General features: G+C 43.8%; 1 protein-coding gene and 1 long non-coding RNA gene across 8 annotated transcripts in view; one reads left to right on the top strand and one right to left on the bottom strand.

The window, feature by feature from the left end:
• arhgef11 (Rho guanine nucleotide exchange factor (GEF) 11) overlaps positions 1–17,791 on the top strand; it is a 19,705-nt gene continuing 1,914 nt past the window's right edge. For 2 of the 6 annotated variants that reach the window (XM_044020909.1, XM_044020915.1), the window contains exons 1-38: positions 1–1,560; positions 3,672–3,686; positions 3,916–4,007; positions 4,098–4,202; positions 5,120–5,169; positions 5,246–5,303; positions 5,396–5,595; positions 5,684–5,755; positions 5,897–6,004; positions 7,327–7,375; positions 7,497–7,534; positions 7,679–7,771; positions 8,237–8,302; positions 8,403–8,507; positions 9,311–9,409; positions 9,550–9,592; positions 9,684–9,780; positions 9,890–10,012; positions 10,640–10,663; positions 10,826–10,952; positions 11,386–11,479; positions 11,906–11,935; positions 12,065–12,194; positions 12,357–12,566; positions 13,241–13,288; positions 13,484–13,632; positions 13,716–13,856; positions 14,289–14,365; positions 14,469–14,594; positions 14,932–15,049; positions 15,154–15,302; positions 15,395–15,470; positions 15,563–15,745; positions 16,032–16,113; positions 16,205–16,285; positions 16,407–16,462; positions 16,561–16,713; positions 17,307–17,537. In XM_044020909.1, the coding sequence (XP_043876844.1) occupies positions 1,526–1,560; positions 3,672–3,686; positions 3,916–4,007; positions 4,098–4,202; positions 5,120–5,169; positions 5,246–5,303; positions 5,396–5,595; positions 5,684–5,755; positions 5,897–6,004; positions 7,327–7,375; positions 7,497–7,534; positions 7,679–7,771; positions 8,237–8,302; positions 8,403–8,507; positions 9,311–9,409; positions 9,550–9,592; positions 9,684–9,780; positions 9,890–10,012; positions 10,640–10,663; positions 10,826–10,952; positions 11,386–11,479; positions 11,906–11,935; positions 12,065–12,194; positions 12,357–12,566; positions 13,241–13,288; positions 13,484–13,632; positions 13,716–13,856; positions 14,289–14,365; positions 14,469–14,594; positions 14,932–15,049; positions 15,154–15,302; positions 15,395–15,470; positions 15,563–15,745; positions 16,032–16,113; positions 16,205–16,285; positions 16,407–16,462; positions 16,561–16,713; positions 17,307–17,537 (3,733 nt within the window). In that variant the 5' untranslated portion in view covers positions 1–1,525. The remainder of the gene's footprint in view (positions 1,561–3,671; positions 3,687–3,915; positions 4,008–4,097; positions 4,203–5,119; positions 5,170–5,245; positions 5,304–5,395; positions 5,596–5,683; positions 5,756–5,896; positions 6,005–7,326; positions 7,376–7,496; positions 7,535–7,678; positions 7,772–8,236; positions 8,303–8,402; positions 8,508–9,310; positions 9,410–9,549; positions 9,593–9,683; positions 9,781–9,889; positions 10,013–10,639; positions 10,664–10,825; positions 10,953–11,385; positions 11,480–11,905; positions 11,936–12,064; positions 12,195–12,356; positions 12,567–13,240; positions 13,289–13,483; positions 13,633–13,715; positions 13,857–14,288; positions 14,366–14,468; positions 14,595–14,931; positions 15,050–15,153; positions 15,303–15,394; positions 15,471–15,562; positions 15,746–16,031; positions 16,114–16,204; positions 16,286–16,406; positions 16,463–16,560; positions 16,714–17,306; positions 17,538–17,791) is intronic. The other 4 variants (XM_044020912.1, XM_044020911.1, XM_044020913.1 and 1 more) reach the window with 4 other exon arrangements.
• The window catches only part of LOC122766226, a 23,580-nt gene continuing 14,647 nt past the window's right edge, over positions 8,859–17,791 (bottom strand). The window contains exons 6-9 of one of the 2 annotated variants that reach the window (XR_006360048.1): positions 16,530–16,663; positions 10,706–10,904; positions 9,509–10,010; positions 8,859–9,407 (exon numbers count right to left, since the gene is read on the bottom strand). This is a non-coding gene — a long non-coding RNA (uncharacterized LOC122766226). The remainder of the gene's footprint in view (positions 9,408–9,508; positions 10,011–10,705; positions 10,905–16,529; positions 16,664–17,791) is intronic. The other variant, XR_006360049.1, reaches the window with a different exon arrangement.

Raw genomic sequence — 17,791 nt, forward strand, 5'->3', positions numbered from 1 at the left:
GTGATCTTTGAGGACATGGTGGTGGATCAGCAGCCAGTCAAGACAGCAGGAATAACAACACAGAAGAGATCGTGAATCACAAGAATCGGTAGTTAAGGGCAATAAATATATGCTGCTAAATACGCGACTTGACTCCGGATCCTCTGCTCGACCAGGAAAGAGAGAACGCAAATCCAAACCGGACCTATGTGACTTGTTTTGGGGAGAAGAAGATCTGAGGTGGAGCTCTGCTGGAGCCGCAGTGCCTTTAGCTAGCCGGCTAACATGTAGCTTTAATACCTGGATTTTTGCACCATAAATCGGATTTATCGAGCTGGAATTTACCCGGACTGCTATCACATCTACCACCATAACACCCTACTATTGGCATGTAGTTGAAAGATTGCTCAAGCCTTTAATTTTTGCAGACTTAGCTTGCTAGTTAGCTAGCTCCGAGGAAGGACCAACTCGTCGGTACAGCTGAAGGCCGCATAAAACGCTCTTCGAGACGGCGTGAGCACCAGCGCGATGCCGCGGCTTCACGTCGGCCTGCGGATGATAACATTCGTAAGCTAACGCTAGCTTTGTATAACAGGCCGCCTCAGGTAGTCGGTATAATCTATTGAGTCTGCTAATTAGGCAAATCACACCTCTAAGCACCTTTTATATTTTTTGTAATTATGTCACGTTATTTTAAGCCCAGGGATCGAACTAGCTAAAGCCGGGTAACCTGCAAATTTGTTTACAGTGTGTTAGCATGTATATGTGTGCCAGGTACAGTGGAGGGCAAGGAAATACATTTTAAATCAACTTTAGGTACAGGTTTTTTTGCAATTATTAGCCACGGCAATGTAGATAAGATGACTTTAGAAGTTGACGTGATCTATAGTGAAGGTAAATGACTGAAACGAGTCTTCATGGTAGTTTAGCTAATCTTAGGTTAGTTGGCACATCTGTTAAAGCCACACATGTAAACAAGAGCCATTTATGTCTTAGTTTGTGTTTCTTTTTATGCAAGCTGTCACTAAATACTCAATTCGTTAAGACACTAAAATAATTGTTTTGTTTTGCTTTGGAGCACATCGAGGCATATCAGCCATTCATTCATTCATGATTGATGACCTTTGAGGAAGCAGACTGTCTTTATTTCCCCCCCACTACAGCTCAACCACTGCATCCAGTTGGGCTATCACTAACAGTCTGTGCTGGAGTATTTATGTCAAACCACTAATGTGACCAGGTAAAGGAGGACATGGAGGACTTTTTTCTATTTTGAATGTTAGTTTTAGCAGCACTTTTCTTCGTTATCCTACTGACACCTCACTGGAAACACCTTGGTGTTGGACTGGGAACATGAGGAGCACGCTGTTTGATCAGACCAGCTTCCACGTATCTTGAAGATCTGATCAGAGAGCGCAAACAGAGAGCCCCGATTGTGTGGACCCGAGACCCGAGTAGGAACGAGATGGGGATGGTGATAAAAGAGGCGCAGTGACGGTGCCGATCCCCACAGCAGGAAGCAGAGGAGTGAGACAAGGCTACAGACATGAGTCTACGCCAACCCACCTCCACCTTGGACAGGTATGAGCTTCCTGGTCCCCTATACCCAGACAAGTATCTGTTAAACATCTAAGCAACTTGTTCCACATTGTTGGGCTCTCAGTTGAGCCACTTGACGTCTTTATCTCACTTCCCAGTCTGGTCAAAGAAAAACAAGTCAGACAGGCTGTTTTACGGGGAGGTGATAAAACTGCAGCCTGAGAATCTGACCTGGAACCAAGTTTAAGCAAAGTATCTCACAATATTTACTATTTTCTCGCTTAATCAGTATGTGTTTGGATGTCAGAAAATGTTGAAAGACGATCCCAAACCTCAAAATGATCATGTTCTCAAATGTCTTGTCCAAAAACCAAAATTAATTCATTTTAATGCTTTTTTTTCCTATATGGCGAAGGGAACCAGAAACTGATCGAATAGAGTATCAAAATAACAACAACAACAAGATTAGGAATGGCTTGATATCACTTTTCTGGACCCATGCAGTGCACATATCTTCATTGTCTATCAGTGAATTAGTATTTTTACCTCTTTGAAATTCATAAGCCGTCAACCACACATTTCTTCTGATGTCATAACTAGACGTTTCAAATGCATATAACGCTCCTCCTGTGTGATCGCTATATTTACTCCATAACAAATATACTGCTCCCACAATTTAACACATTACCAGGCTATACCATCCAATCCAATCTTTTCCAGTATTGGTCTGATAACAGTACTTAGTATCATATGGGCCCATCCCTGTTTCCATTTAAAACTGAATCTCTGAGTCTGTGTGGCTTCCTTCACCTGCTGTGTTTTAGCTTTGCATGTGCTAAAACACACTTCACCAACTGTACTTCATTTCTATGTCACTGCTGTTCACCACATTGGCCTGACACCGTCTCTGCGATTGTTTGTCTGATGCTTCTTTGTCTTGATCACGTCTTTCCTGTTTTGCCTGCTGTCAATCTCTCTATCTTCTTTTGCACATGCCCACTGCCTGTCTGTCTGTCTGTGTGTGTGTGTCATGTGACTGCAGGGAAGTCAATAAGAAAAATGCCCACCTGTTCAGGTAGGACAGCTTTTCAGTCAGAGCTCGTGTCTGGGTGTTTAATGTCATGGAAAGATTGTGGTACCGCTTTGCATATGGCATGAATTAGCCAAAGATTTGAGGCACGTGCCAATTCATTACTGCTGTAAAATTATACAAATGTGGATCAGTCCCATCATGGGTTATAGCTGATCCGATTAAAGCATGGGTAGGCAACATATTTGTTTGTTTAATTGATCAATAACTCCATAATATCTTAGCAAAGCAACCTATAATAGGCTGATAATTAAATGGTATCAAATGTGGGCGGAGCTTTGGTTGTCTTTCAGGTATGAATTTCGTCTGTTCCAACTCATCTGACGCGATGGAGCTCAGGACCAAGAGTCTCTGTGCCGAATTGTTAGCATTTGACGGCTAATCTGCCTACTGTATCTTTAATTGGGCCAATATTGGCGACTATACTGAAAAAAAGATCAAACATAAAACTGATTTACAAAGTAATACTACATTTACTCAAACTCTGTCCACTTGATAGTTTTGGTTTGAAATACATAATTGATTTCAATTGACATCCCTTCATTTTCATTGTCGGATAAACTATTTAAAAAAAAATGTCTTGTCAGAAATTCCAAATATCTTGAGGGCAAATCCTCACATTCAAAAGGCTAAAATCAATCAATATTCCACCAATATTTAACAATGGAACCCAGAGGTGAGACAGCCTTGTTTGATTTGTTGCCATCTTAAATCAATATGAATAGTTTAATTACACTGTCACATTTGAAACATGTTCTATGCTGTTTGCAAGTTCACTGTTTACATTGTGTTCCTGTGCTATTCACCCTTAAATAAATATATTCTTGGGAGAGTTTGTGGCTTTTGTCAATGTTTACAATGTGTAAGAGTGAAGAGGGCGTTGGATCATGTGAACTTCACTCCCACTTTCTTTTGAATAGTTTTGCATCAATACTGCTTCATACTTGTTGTAACATTAACTGGGATATTATAGGATAAGTGCACTTATAAATTATACTGTCTTTTTTTCTCTGTTTCCTTCTCCCCTGTCTGTTCTCTCTTCCTTGTCATGCTTCGCTTTCAGCCCCTTTGCTGCTTGGTGAGTTTGTCCGTCAACTGTTTTCTTGGTGCCTCTTATTAACTCATCTTCCTGACCAAATGAATCTTTTCCTCCCGAGTCACTCTTTTCTCTATCGTTGCGGTCTTTGTTAGTTTTCCTTTTTTCTTCCGGCCCTGATCCGATCACTGTTCATTGCTCCTTTACTGATGCTTCATGTCTTTTTATAACGTCATGTAAAAGCCCCTTTCCCCCCGTACCTCCCTCACAGGCTCAGCAGTCTAACCATTGGGGACTCGGAACGCAAATCTTCGACCACCCAGCAGAGGGAGCCACTGGCCGACATCTCTTTAGAGAGCGCGGGTAATTGTGATTTCAGAATCAAAGTGATATGAACATATTTAATATCCTCCTGAAGCACTCATTATATATTTATGTGTCTTCCTCACACAGGTACTGGTCTCGTGCAGAGATGTGTGGTCGTACAGAAGGACCAGCTCGGTTTTGGCTTTACAGTGTGTGGAGAGAGAGTCAAGCTGGTGCAGAATGTGCGACCAGGTGAGACATGTGCCCACTAGAGCTGTTTTTTATTTGTTACGCCGTCATCATGCTATTTTTTGCATAAGTTTGGTATAAATATGACAAATAAAGTAGTTATTTTCGAAGTTAACTCTAATGTGTCCATCAGGTCCTCTTATAACTATAACTGTCAAAGGTTTAGTGTCTTTGTAAGTTTATAATTCCAAATTTTCTTTACTGTATATACTAAAATACTAACACTTAGAATCTTAAGGACAAAATTGTACAAATTAAAACACAAAGTGAAGGTATTTTTTCCCCACAAAACATTCCTGACCTCACATTTATTTTTACTATTCATTTTCATAAGACTCCTTCTCCTCTGCTTGCATGCATGTAACATCCCAAGTAATCCAGGAGGTGGCAGTGCTGCCTTATAAATGGTCAATGAGAAATAAATTAACAGGATAACCCCTTGTTTTGAAGGGGTGTCCAAAAGTGAAAACCTTTCATTGAAAATGTATTTTTCCTCAATGAAGGGGCAGACTAAATTAAAAATGATTAACTATTCACTAGCTGATACTGATGCTGTGTTTCTTGCAGATAAGTAGTGACACTACACAATGAAAAATATTAATTTAGTATGTGAAAAATATTACATGCTTTGTAAGCTAAGAATTGTGGAAATACATTTTAGGCAAAAAAAACCCATTGGCATTTAAGGATTTAAAATGCAAAATGGTCTTGGATTTTTGTAATCATCAGTTTTGATGTTGCTTTAAGAATTAACCCATTGAATAAATACTCAAATAGGCATCTTTATTTTGCACTGTTCCCAGGTGATAACAGAAACTCAGCCAGAGGAAAAGTGTTGGAAAATACATACAAGTCTCATTTTACAGCTATGGACTGTTTTAAAGCATCTTATTTTAACTATAAATGTTTCATTTTCACAGGTGGTGCAGCAGTCAAGGCCGGAGTCCAAGAAGGAGACCGCATCATAAAGGTATTTATTTACTACGGTCATATGATTGAATGTAAAACTTCTTCCTTCACCGACATTTCCCCCCTTCTTGTCTCAGGTGAATGGCTTGTTGGTGTCCTCCATGTCCCATCAGGAGGTGGTAAAGCTGATCAAATGTGAGTTTTACATTTACATTTCTCATAATTTTTTTTTTTAAGTTTCTTTTTCTAAACTCTTAATTCGGCATCTTCTTTGCATTGACCTATAGCTGGACCGTACGTAGCTCTGACACTACAGGGACCTCCCCCACTAGCTGCTACCTTGCCCTTAGAGCCCCTCCCTTCTGACCTCACACCCAATCAAAGAACCTCTCTTGGTGGGGAGGCTCCGCCTCCTCCATCACCACCTCTGCCCTCTGGACTGAGCAGCAACTCTTCCCAAAGAATCACAGGACCCAAACCACTACAGGCAAGTTAAATATCAGCATTTAAGAGCTTATTTCAAATATAGAAAGCACATTTTACACGTTTTAATTTGATGATGCGTTTCATTTCAGGACCCAGAAGTACAAAAACATGCCACTCAGATACTCAGGAAAATGCTGGAGCAGGAAGAAGCTGAACTGCAGGTAACACACTCGTGCGTTCACAAATGAGGTGTTCCAGGAAAGAACACTCGCCTCAGGCTGCCGCCTGCTCTTGCTCCTACCTGACGTCATGTTTTCGCTGACATCTGCCGCTAATAACCCAGACCTGACCCCGGTTTACAGGACCTGATGGAGGAGCACTTGAGGAACCCTTCGCCGTCGCTGGAGGAGCGGATTGAAAGTGCCAAGAGGAGGGCGCGCCAAGTCAGGGTGAAGATTCAGCAAGATGTGGTGAGGAGATCCTTTTCTAGTACAAGTAAAGTAGAAAATAACCACCCATAAAATTAGTCACATGATGGAAAATAAAATGTGCGAGTGAAGGTGAGATATAAACTTTGGAACACACTACCCTTAGATATCAGATATCTTTTAAAAGAAGACTTTAAACTTATTTTTTTACTCTAGCCTTCTACAAGCTCCTTTTTAGTCTACCCTGTGTTGTGTTTTTAGTTTATTTTAAGAGGGTTTTAACCTCTTGACTCTAGTCTTTTCCTATGTTATTCCACCCTGTGTTGTATTTTACGGTTTTATTTGCTTTTTAAATTTTATGAGCTGCAATCCTTGCATGAAAAGGTGCTATACAAATAAAGTTTGTTATTATTAAACCTGTACAGGGTTTAGCCAAAAAAAACAAACAAACAAAAACAAAAACCCACACACCCAGAAGACAAATATCTGGTAAAATAGACCAGTACATTTTAAAAATATTAAATAGAAGAATAAAAGTAAAAATACAGGTTTGTTTTTGGAGGAAAAACAAACATTATAAAGTTCAAAAGTTAAACAGATAAAAATTGATGAATAAATGTCTCAGGTGATTCATTATGATGAAGTTTGACACAAAGGAAGAAAGCTTTTCATTGAACATGGAACATATACAGTCAAACAAATGGAGATTATCCTTAATCTAAAGCAATTTTCCACATTTACACAAGGATTAGATCGTAGAATTCGAACTACATGGAGGGACAACTTTGTATTTTCACTTAAACATACACCTGTTCTTGTTTAATTTGAGCAGAATTGCAAGAAACTTTAAACCAGACAGAAAGGTTTGGTACTCACACTCCAACAAGCTGCTTCTCTCCCACTGCAGGAAGTCGCTCACCTGCTTGTTGACCATGTGCTCGTTAAGAGTCCAACCCGATTGGCTGTTGCTGATTGTGGAAAAAATGGCTCCCAGGTTTTGCTGAATGCCAGTCAAGACTCAAAAATGCCCATTGTAGTAATAATAATGAAGCTCAGTATCGATTCTATTCATTTTTCAAATGAAAACTCTTCATCAAAACGACCTGATATCAAAAGATCTTTTAATATGCGTCCAAATCAATTTTGTCCCCAGAGGAAAATACAAAGAATAAAAGCAAGATACAACTAAGCCAGTATGATTTGCTGCACCACTGTTGCAGACCCTGAAAGCACCGCCGTCAAACACAAGGGCAGGACATTTTATGACGGCTTTTATTTTGGATTTAAAATCCAGCAAATCTGTCATATTTAGGCAAAAAACACTTTTCACATTTGTACACATTTTTTTTAATCTGCTTCTTCAGGAGGGAACACGATCCGAGTCTGTCACGAGCTACGTCAAAGCAGGGGAAGGTTTGTACCACATCAATATTACACCTTTGTTGTACAGCCACGGAAACGTTTTCTGAATTCAGTCCCATTTTTTGTGTACGTCGTATCAGTTTGTTCAAATCTTCCTGTTTTTTTCCGTCAGGTCGACTGTCGGTGGACTCGGGCGAAGGCGACATCGAGGTAAGACGCTCGCCCTTGGCTTTTTCATGAACCGGTGAGATTGGCTCTGCGCGCGTTTGTGTGATGCGATGGTCCCACTCATCCCGTCCCCTCCTCGTCCTCCCTGCCTACCTCCCTCCCTTTCTCCTTCCCCCTCCTCCCCAGGCCTTTGAGAGTCCCCACTCCTCCCCCTCATCTTCCTTCAGGACCCCCCTTCACCGACGGCAGAGCTCCGACACACACACCCTCTCTGATTCGGTGAGACGGACACACACACACACACACACACGCCTTTGAATTCACTTGCTCAAGAGTTTGTCTGGACTCTGAAATCTCTGAAATCTCTGACTCTACTCAATGTTCTGACCATTCTGGTTTTATGACCATCATGATATTCAGGATTTATTTTGATTTTATGGCCGCGATGGTGCCTCTGCTCCTTTGTTCCCCAAGATAACTTTCACTTACGATATCTGGCAGTTATTCAACCGTTTAGGAATTGCCGTACTGAGAAGCTGACATCACAAATGTGTGACGCGCTGGTGAATCTTGTCTGTGAATTGTGGCGGAAGTCCTGAGGGCTACCGTAATGGCTCACTTTATCACGTGCTGATGCTTTATCACCACGACCTTTCGTTCTTAATCGCGTCTTTTAGTCGTTCTGTGTCGAGCAGCGTGTTTTAATACAAAAAAAAAAATAAAAATACATGTTTGTGTTCAAAGGGCGGCAAAGCCCAGATCATCGGCCCCGAGGAGGAATATGAAGATGACGGCTACGCATTCAATGAAGTGAGACGGACATTTAAAGCACATTCACTCCGTTTTACACTTTCTTCGTTGTACTTTTTTCTTTATTTTACTTTACTTTTTGCTTCTGTTGCACGTTCAGATGGACGGGCCATTCCAGGACATCGAGTTGTTGAAATCGCGACCAGCGCACATGACGGTTTTCATGAGATACATCTTCACTCAACTCCTGGACCCCAACCCTCTGGTCAGTCCCGGTTATATTGTGACTTTGGTTTGAACTAATGTGAAATAATATTTTACTGAACTTGATGCAGCACTTGCTGTTAGAGCCGCAACCAACGATTATTTAGACAATTGATTAATCTGTCGAGTACTTGTTTGTCAGGAAATGTTGAAAAATATTGATCATTATTTACCAAAGCTGGATATTATGATGTTCTCAAATATCTTGTTTTGTCCACAAACTAAAATTATTAAAAGATTTTTTTTATCATTTCTTTCTTTTATGGAGGAAAGAAACTGGGAAATATTCACATTTTAGAAGCTGTAAAATCAAGAAACTTATTTGAATTATTGAAAAAAACACTCAAACCGCTTAATCAAGAATAGTTCAAGTTTGTCCAGTGAACAAAAAACATCAATGCGTGTTTGTCCACATATGAAAAGTCAATAAATAAAGTCTTTTTCTTTGAAGAAGAACAAGTTGACAACGTTAAAGCTGTAGTGCGTAACTTTAAAATTCAAACCGCCGTCAAATAAGTGCGCAATGGCGCTAGTAAAGCGAGACGACTGCAGAGTTCCGCATGTGGATTCTATCGCTCAAAAACCCTGTTGTGCTGCAGTTTGATGGGGTAGACGCTTCTTGCCCCCGCCCCCCTCTGCAGCTGTATACACACAAACGCTCCCTCAGTCAGGTCTGATAGTTTTGCTCGACGGCCTGTTTTCTGATGACACATGGGAAAAACGACAAGATCTCTTCGTCAGTGATGTCGCTTCATGGAGGCGCCGCTAACCCAAACCACGCGCGGGTGTTTGTGTCTGTTGCAGCTGTTTTACTTGTCTGTGGAGGCGTATCTGGGCTCCAGTTCGAAAGACGCCCGAGCTCTTGCACCGCAGATCTGCTCCCATTTTCTGGACCCAGACGCTGTAAGTGCCGACATGAATTTTTCATAATTGTACTTTTATTTTCTGTCTTTTCACTTATCCATTGAAAGTAGGGCTGAACAATCAACATCAGTATCTGACCTTTTTCAAATAGAATGCAATTTCCTTTCCTTTTCTCACAGCCCCTGAAAATCAAAGTACGAGAGGATTATCTCGCAGATATCGGTAAGAAAATCGAACGGCTATGTTTACGACAGACTTGCCTGTTTATTGTCCCGTGTGTCCACTCAATGTCCACCGTCTGTCCTCCCATCAGAGAGTCGATTACACGTCCAGGAGGACATCAGAGGACCCCTGTCTGAGCTGCAGCAGCAGGTCCTACCGGACATCCAGGACCAGATACAGGACTACAGGTACACTGTCTGTGTTTAGAGCAGCAGCGAGAGACGTTAACTTCATTATAAGTTCATCATCTTCTTCAGAGGCTCATTTAAACCTGTGGAGTTTTTCTGTGTCTCGCAGGAGCAAGCAGATGATGGGTCTGGGCTCGTTGTTCGGAGAAGGAGACCTGCAGCACCTGGACGGAGACCCGGTGAAGGAGAGACAGGTGGTGGACAAACAGGTCACCGCCCTCTGGGAGATACTGTGAGTGCAGGGCACATCACGATACGATTACTAATAAGATAAAAATAGCAGGGTTAAATAGTTAAGTTATAGATTAATCACTGCTAAATCTGTCGTCGAAGTCCCAGATTATTAATTTGATTCCGCTGCAGACATAAACCCAGACAGTAGTGGGTGTTGTTGGAATTTCTAAACCCAGTGGGAAAGTGGCTTTTCTCAGATGTGACCGTTGCATTAATCGTTATCTTACAAGAAATTCCGTTCACACACTAACTGCATCTTTTCCATCTAAAGGACTTCAAGACACAGAAGTTTTTTTCTTTGTCTTAATCCGCCGTTTAAATATTATTTACACGAGTGTTGCCCAGCGCGTCGCTCTGATTATGAACACGTTCGGTCGGGTTTGCTTAGCAACAGCGGGCCAATAAAACTGTAATTACAAAGTGACAGACGGAGCTCAGCCGGGCTCGCCATAACAAAGGTCGCCGCTGAAGCCGCAAACCCAGAAAACCACCTGCCGCTGACACCCGCGCGCCGATTCCCGCCACGTGACTGTGACACTACTCTCGATCTTTGAGATAGAGAGAGTGCACCTGCTATTTGTGGGAGTTAAAAGCTGTTTGTTTTTGTGTCTCCCTTTCTGTCCAGATCAAAGCACGAAGAAGACCGAAGGTAAAATGTTCTCTCTATTTCATTTTCATTCCTATACCTTACCTATTATTTGCATCTTTTCTTTTGTTCACTCTTCCTTCTCCTTATCGCCTCATCCCTCCGTGACACTGACCATCATGTTTGTTCCATCTCTCCTCTCTCTCTCTGTCTCCTCCCCCACAGTTCTCCTCTGGCATCGGCGGTCCTCCTCTACCTGCGTCACTCTGGCATCAAACTAAGAGACTCCAAGGTTTTCCCCGGTCTGAGCACAGAGAAGGAGAAGTGGCTCGCTTTCTTAAAGACAAAAAAGGTAAGAGCGACAGAGGAAAAAAAAAATCTATTTTCTTTATGCTAATTAACTCTCGAGATGTTTTGTGTTGCTGTTTGTTTCACAGCTGTTGTGTGTAGTTGTTTTTTTTTGTCATTGACAGAGAATGACACGCTCTTGGGATCAATAAAGTTTTTTGAATTGAATTGAATTGAATTGAATTCTTCAATATAAACCCTAAAATAATGCGTCACTAGCTTTGAATGATCAAAAACACATACAACTTAAGCTTTACAGACTCTTCTTTGTCTATAATTCAACAATTTATTCAATTAAAGGTTTGATTTACATTTACATGATTACATGATATTGTAAATAGAAGAGTCGCTTCTCTTATTCCCAAATGAATCCCCCTATAATAAGGTGTCAACATTGATTGTGGCATAAACTAACTGTACGATTCTTCTCTCTGCAGCTGACTGGCACCAAGAAAGAGAAAGATGGAGAGGATAAGAAGAGAAATCCCATCTTGAAATACATCGGCAAACCCCGGAGCACATCACAGTCCAGTAAATACACACACACACACACACACGTAGAAAGGAGATGAAGAAAAAAAGCCCTCTGTTAATAATTATCTTGACCTACTTGACCAAATGCTGAAAAGCTAATGCTCATATGTAGGGCTGCAATAGTAATTTGATCATTAATCGTCAATTTAAACGGTTTTTAATAATTGAAACAAGATCAATGATTTTTTGGAATATGTCAGTCATTAAAACTGAATCAATGGAGAAAATAATGGACTATAAAAATAGCCGCAGCCCTAGTTATTATCACACAGTGGAACACAACACACACGCTCACATTAACACTGGTTAGTTTTTGTCCTCTGTTTGCCCTTTAATTGTCATTTATTGATTTATGGACTTCCCATCGAGTTGCCATTGTTCTGATTTCATTTCTTTTTTTGTGGTTCATTTTGGTTTTCATAGCATTCCATGTCCCGTTGTCACCCAACGAAGGTACATTCTTTTCTTTTTTTTCTTTTCTTTGTTTTGCTTTCTTACTCTTTACCGACTTTAGACGTTTGTTTGTTTTTTCGGATCAAACTAACGTTTTCACCTCTCGTGTGTGTGTGTGTGTGCGTGCAGTCCGTCCCGGCAGTGTGAGGAACATCATTCAGCAGTTTGAGAATCACACGGAGACGGGAGAGGAGGGAGACGACGCTGCCGACCCTCAGAGGCTCTCCACCAGCAGCCTGGGAGAAGACAGCATGGAGAGGTAGGGCGTTATCACCTGGATGTGGGTTTGCCCGGAGAAGCAGAAGAAAGAACCCGCTGCTGGATCTTTAAGGGTCAATATGCGATGTAACCAACTTGAAACTGACTTCACAGAGATAAAATGCTGTTTTTTTTGTGTTTGTGTTTTTTTTGTTCCCTGCAGCAGCCCGACGGTCTCGGTGCGTCTGGCACGCAGCGAGTCGCTGAAGGCGCAGGGGGAGGGGCGCCGGCGGGGCGCCGCCTCGGGAACGGAGTCCGTGCCCCGCTCGCGCAGCGACGTGGACATGGAGGACTGCGGGGACGAGAGGGAGGGGCCGGGTCTCAGGCCGCTGCAGCACAGCGCTTCGTCGTCGGCGTCCAGCAGCTCTGCGCGGTAAAGATTCACTGACCTACATGCGACCCTGAAAAGGATATTTCAGCTTGAGAGCATGAGACACCCTCGCAAGAAAACATGGCTACAAGGAAAAACTCATATTAGCCACTAGGCTAAAATCCCTGCACCAAAGTCCATGGAGAAAATCGGCAATTTAACAACACAGCACACAGGCGTAGTTACCCCACTGCTGCCTCCATCAGCAAGTCAAAATGTACTGTCCTTTCACTTTGTGGTTTAAAATCCTTTGTTTTGCGATTTACACACGGGACGTAAACAGACCAAACAGGACCGCAGTAGACCAGCAGCTCCTGTGTCCCCGTGAGCTAAAATCGCTGATTTTCTCTATGGACTTTGGTGCAGGAGAGTGAGTCGTTAACAAATGCCAAATTTCCAGCTGGAAAATGCTGTCAAATGGCAAGAAAAAGAGCAAATATTATTTTTTTTAGGCGTAGATTTGAGCATGTTTTCACCCAGCAGGATAAATGTCTATGTCTCAGACTGTTTGTCACAACACAATCAAACTAACTTTCCTTTTAAGATCAGGGAAAAGTAAGGATGCTTAAAGTGCTCCCCCCCACCCCGTAGGAAAAGATTGACATCCCATAAAACACATCTGAACGTGTAGGTTTTCATCTCATGCCATCTCTCTCTCCACTGTCTCTCAAACTCAGGTCTCTAGAGAACCCTACACCCCCATACACCCCGCGGTCTCGACGCAGGTGAGTCTCCACGCTGCCCCGTAGATGGGTGACGATCGATGATAAAAACAATTGTCTGACAGGAAGTGGAGATCCCACGTGCAGAGCGCTCGCGTTGAAGCTTGAAAGCATCTCCGTTAGGGACGTTGCTCTTGCGTACTCAGTCGCCCCGTGTGCGTTTAAGCTCATGCTGTTCTCGTGTGTGTGACGGCGCAGGAGCGTGGACTCTCCGCTGGCCCTGCTGCCGGACGCCGCGGCGCTAGAAGAGGAGGTGTGTGACGCGCAGAACTGGCAGGACACGGTGTCTCCTCAGCTCCTGGCCACGCTCAGCCCCAGAGAAGTGGACAGACAGGCCGTTATATACGGTATGTAAGACTAGGAGTAGGAACTGTAGCGTGAGTGTATCACCGTCGATGACGCGCTGTTTATTCCCGTCTCGTTTCTCCAGAGCTCTTCACCACGGAAGTGTCCCACCTGAGGACCTTGCGCGTCCTTGACCAGGTCTTCTTCCAGAAGATGAGGTCGGTCCTGAACTCCGATGAGCTGGCGTGCATCTTTCCGAACCTGCCGCAGGTCTACGAGCTCCACGGTCAGTCCGCCGTCTCATTTCATCAGTTACAGAACTAAACGTCTCTGTTGTGAGATTGTTTCTGCTTTTCTTTTTCTTGCTTCTCTCTCTTGTTTGTTTTGCTCGACCAATTGACTTGTACTTGGAGTCCGTGTGTATTCAGGCCTGTGTGTTGCTAGGTAAATAATAATAAGCAAAGGTCATAACTGTTGAGCGTAAACTCGGCTGCAGCGCCGCTGTGTCAATATGTATTTTAGCCTTTATTCTCTGCCGCAGTGACTTGATTGGAGTTTGGTTTTAAAGGTTTTATAGCATGTAGGATTGAGTTGTTAAGTGTGCTTGCATGGACACAATCTTACACACTGGACCTTTGAAAGTCTTTTGTGAGGCATGTAATGAATAAATAGGCAGAAACGTCACCCTCGCGTTGCATCCGTGTGCATGTTTCTGCAGCAAGTCTGTGCGAGGCGATGAAGAAGCGAAGAGAAACTGCCGTCGTTCAGGACATCGGGGACGTCATGTTGGCCAGGGTGAGTTGGATTTCGATTCCTCTGCCTCCCACTTCCTTCTCCCCATGTCTGCTGTGCGCCGCCTTGTTAAAGCCTCAGGTGTTCGATGGGTGTGCGTTTGTAGTTTGAAGGCGCCGCCGGAGAAGAGTTTCAGGAGCAGGCGTCCCAGCTGTGCAGTCAGCAGTCTCAGGCTCTGGAGCTCATCAAGAACAAGAAGCGCAAAGACTCTCGCTTCACCCAGGTCATCCAGGTACGCACACGCTGGACTCTCTTTGCACCACCATCTATTTCCCCCGTCTATCTTTGATCGCGATATGATAAAAGTGTACCACACTAAGGCCGTATTGTCACGTTGAAATCATGTATGAAACAATATGAATGTAAAAAGCAGAGAAGTCATAGAGTCACGTAGCTCTCTATGTGTTGCTCTGAAGGTCCAGCAATCTGTTGTTAAGGTCACTGAATCTGACCTCTGACCTCCGCGTGGTTCCAGTGCGTTAATGGAATCTTTAAATCCAGGGTTTTCAAGGTCACATGCTCCAAACGCGTTTTTAACCCGCTTGATTTCTGGGGTTTTTTTTATTCAGGAGTGTGAGTCGAGTCGACACTGTCGCAGGCTGCAGCTCAAAGACATGCTGGTGTCGGAGATGCAGAGACTCACGAAATATCCTCTGCTGCTGGACAACATCATCAAACACACAGAAGGTGAGAATCGCCGCCCTTCAAAGTTCCACCGTCGGTTCCTTTTTCCATTTCTTTCAATTTCTGCGCCGCGCGTTTTGTGAGACACATTTCTGACTCCCCTTCAGCGGCTTCGTCGGACCTTCCCTCGCTGCAGCGCGCCCAGACTTGTTGCCGAGGGATACTGCAGGTTGTCAACGAGGTCGTCGGGGAAACGGAACAGCGGCAGCGCCTCAGCCAATATCAGCGCAGGCTGGATGCGGCCCCTCAATTCAAGGTAATGGACTAATTCTTGTTTGTTTGTTTTTTCTTGTTCTAAATGTAACGAAAGATGCCAATTGTGACATTTTGTACTGATCTTTCTCTCAGAGTTTGGACCTGAACTCAAAGAGACTGATCCATGAAGGTCCTCTCACCTGGAAAGTGAGCAAAGATAAACAGATAGGTCTGTACCCGCACGTGTTGGACGCGCACACAGTCGTCTTTAGCGTCAGTTCCCGGGTCCCTCAGTCACTCACCTCGCTTTGCCTCCTCCAGAGATCCAAGCGCTGCTGCTGTCCGACTGCCTCGTCCTCCTTCAGAGAGGCCCCGACGACCGGCTGCAGCTGCGGTATCCATCCCGCTGGCTGGGAGGAGGCGGGGGAGGAGGCGGGGACAGCAAGACCTCCTTCAGCCCGGTGGTGAAGTTGGACTCGCTGCTGGTCCGCTCGGTAGCCACAGGTACAGACAACTGAGAACATGACTGCCAGCCAGTAGAAGCATTGCAAGTTGTAGTATAGGCTAACCACTTTTTCCTCGCTAAACACGCTGGTTTTCTCAATGGACTTTGGTGCAGGGTCGTGTGTGGTTTCAAAACATAGGGTTCAAGTTAGAAAATTGACATTCTAATGGCTCGTTAAAGGGTCCTCAAGGTTCTTTCTTGTGTCTTGGCTGACACCGGCACTAAATGATCCCTTCGACTCTTTTTCTCCACTCTTGTGCCTGATCAAATCAAATGTCTCCTCAGACAACAAAGCCCTGTACATCATCAGCACCGCAGAGAGGCAGATCTATGAGCTGGTGGCTGGGACGGCGTCAGAGAAAAACACGTGAGCGCCACCTGCTTTTCACCTCGGGGCTTTTTTATTTGTGCGTTGCCGCGCGATTGCTTCATACATCGTGTGGCTCTTTCTCTTCCAGGTGGAAGGAATTACTCGAAAAGACTGTCTCGTCTGCGGATGGCTCGTCACCTCTGATCAATCATGGATCCATACCAATACCGTGAGTACATCTAAATCTTTCACGAGTGATTAATAAATGAAGGCCTTGTCATACGTTTAGTTATTTATTATTTTCATCTTGAGAGACATTGATTAAAGTGTGTGTGTGTGTGTGTGTGTAGTTCCCCCAGTATACGCAGTGCATCGCCAGTCTCAGCGGGCAGCAACGCCTACGCAGGTAATAACCGCCGTAACCGTTTTTCCTCGTACATGTTTGCGTAAGAGAGTAAAGCTCAGTTACTTACCACCCTCTCCAAACTGTATTAAATCCTCCAGAGAGCTCAATGACGGAGCACTCACATTCCATGGAGACTCATTCCTCCAACAACGACGTGGGGCTCTCCGACGACGCCTCCATGGACCAATCGGGAGCCTTCATCTGCGGAGAAAGGCCGGCAGCGTGTGTAGCAGAGGCTGCTTTGCAGGACGGTGAGCAGAGAATGTCACTTTTTTACAAAGTTTAGGATGTTTGACCAGATTTTGGATTGAAATTGGCAGTAGATGTTTGCAAAAGAGAAATCGCGTCTTTCAGATTGTGCTTTTAGGAGGTGCAGTGAAGGAGGGCCACAGCGCTCTCTGAACTGCCCGGTGACTGGTCAGAACGTCCTGTTTAACACAGAGATGATTCAATACGATATTTAAGCTTAGCGCTCACACGGCACAGATCAGTTGCCGCGGGAGGGAATAATACACAACGCCTAATATGGACATCCTGGGGTGTGTTTGTGTCATAGCTTCATGCTTTACAAATGTATTTTTTCGTCTTCTTAAGACAAAGTTATGATCAATTTTTTATCGCATATTGTTGAAATAAACAAATAATTGCGCAAGAGTCACTAAATGGACACTTTTTCCAAGCAAACTTTGATGTATTTACATATTTTTACAATTTCAATCTGATTTAAAAACACTCAAGTACTTTTTGCTCAGGTGTGTTTATATAGATGGTGAATATGAACATTTTAGCTATAGGAATTCCTGAATCCAGTATTCGTCATTGTTTTTTCGGCGCTACGCTACAGTGGAAACGCTGCGGCGGCTCATACTGCGAGACCTGGAAGACGACGGTTGGAGCCACGACTCGGACGACACGCCCACCAACGAGACGGCCAACGAGGGCGAGAGACAGCGACCCGGGTCTTCGGAGACGGTCCTCGGCTGCGACGGCGCCGACGTCTTGGAGGCAGAGGAGGCACCAGAAGAGGCTCCGCCCCCGCACCGCAAGCAGCCCATCGTTCAGGTCGTGAGGAAAGGTAACGGGTCAGGATTTTGCTCTTCACACCGTCGCGCCTGACATTCGTTGAAGTTAAAGGTGTTAACATCTGGGTGTTTCTCATGGTTGCTTTCCTTTGCATGTTTTTTTCTGCACACTTTGAATCGTTTTTAATTTATTTTTTCTTACTCACTGTATCCTCTCTCTTTGTTTTTTTTCCGCTTTCCTTCCACAACACAACACACTCTCCACTGGCTCTTTTTTCAACTTCTCCCTCACTCATACACTCTTCTC

The sequence above is a fragment of the Solea senegalensis genome, linkage group LG3 (assembly GCF_019176455.1).
Source record: "Solea senegalensis isolate Sse05_10M linkage group LG3, IFAPA_SoseM_1, whole genome shotgun sequence".
Classification (NCBI taxonomy): domain Eukaryota; kingdom Metazoa; phylum Chordata; class Actinopteri; order Pleuronectiformes; family Soleidae; genus Solea; species Solea senegalensis.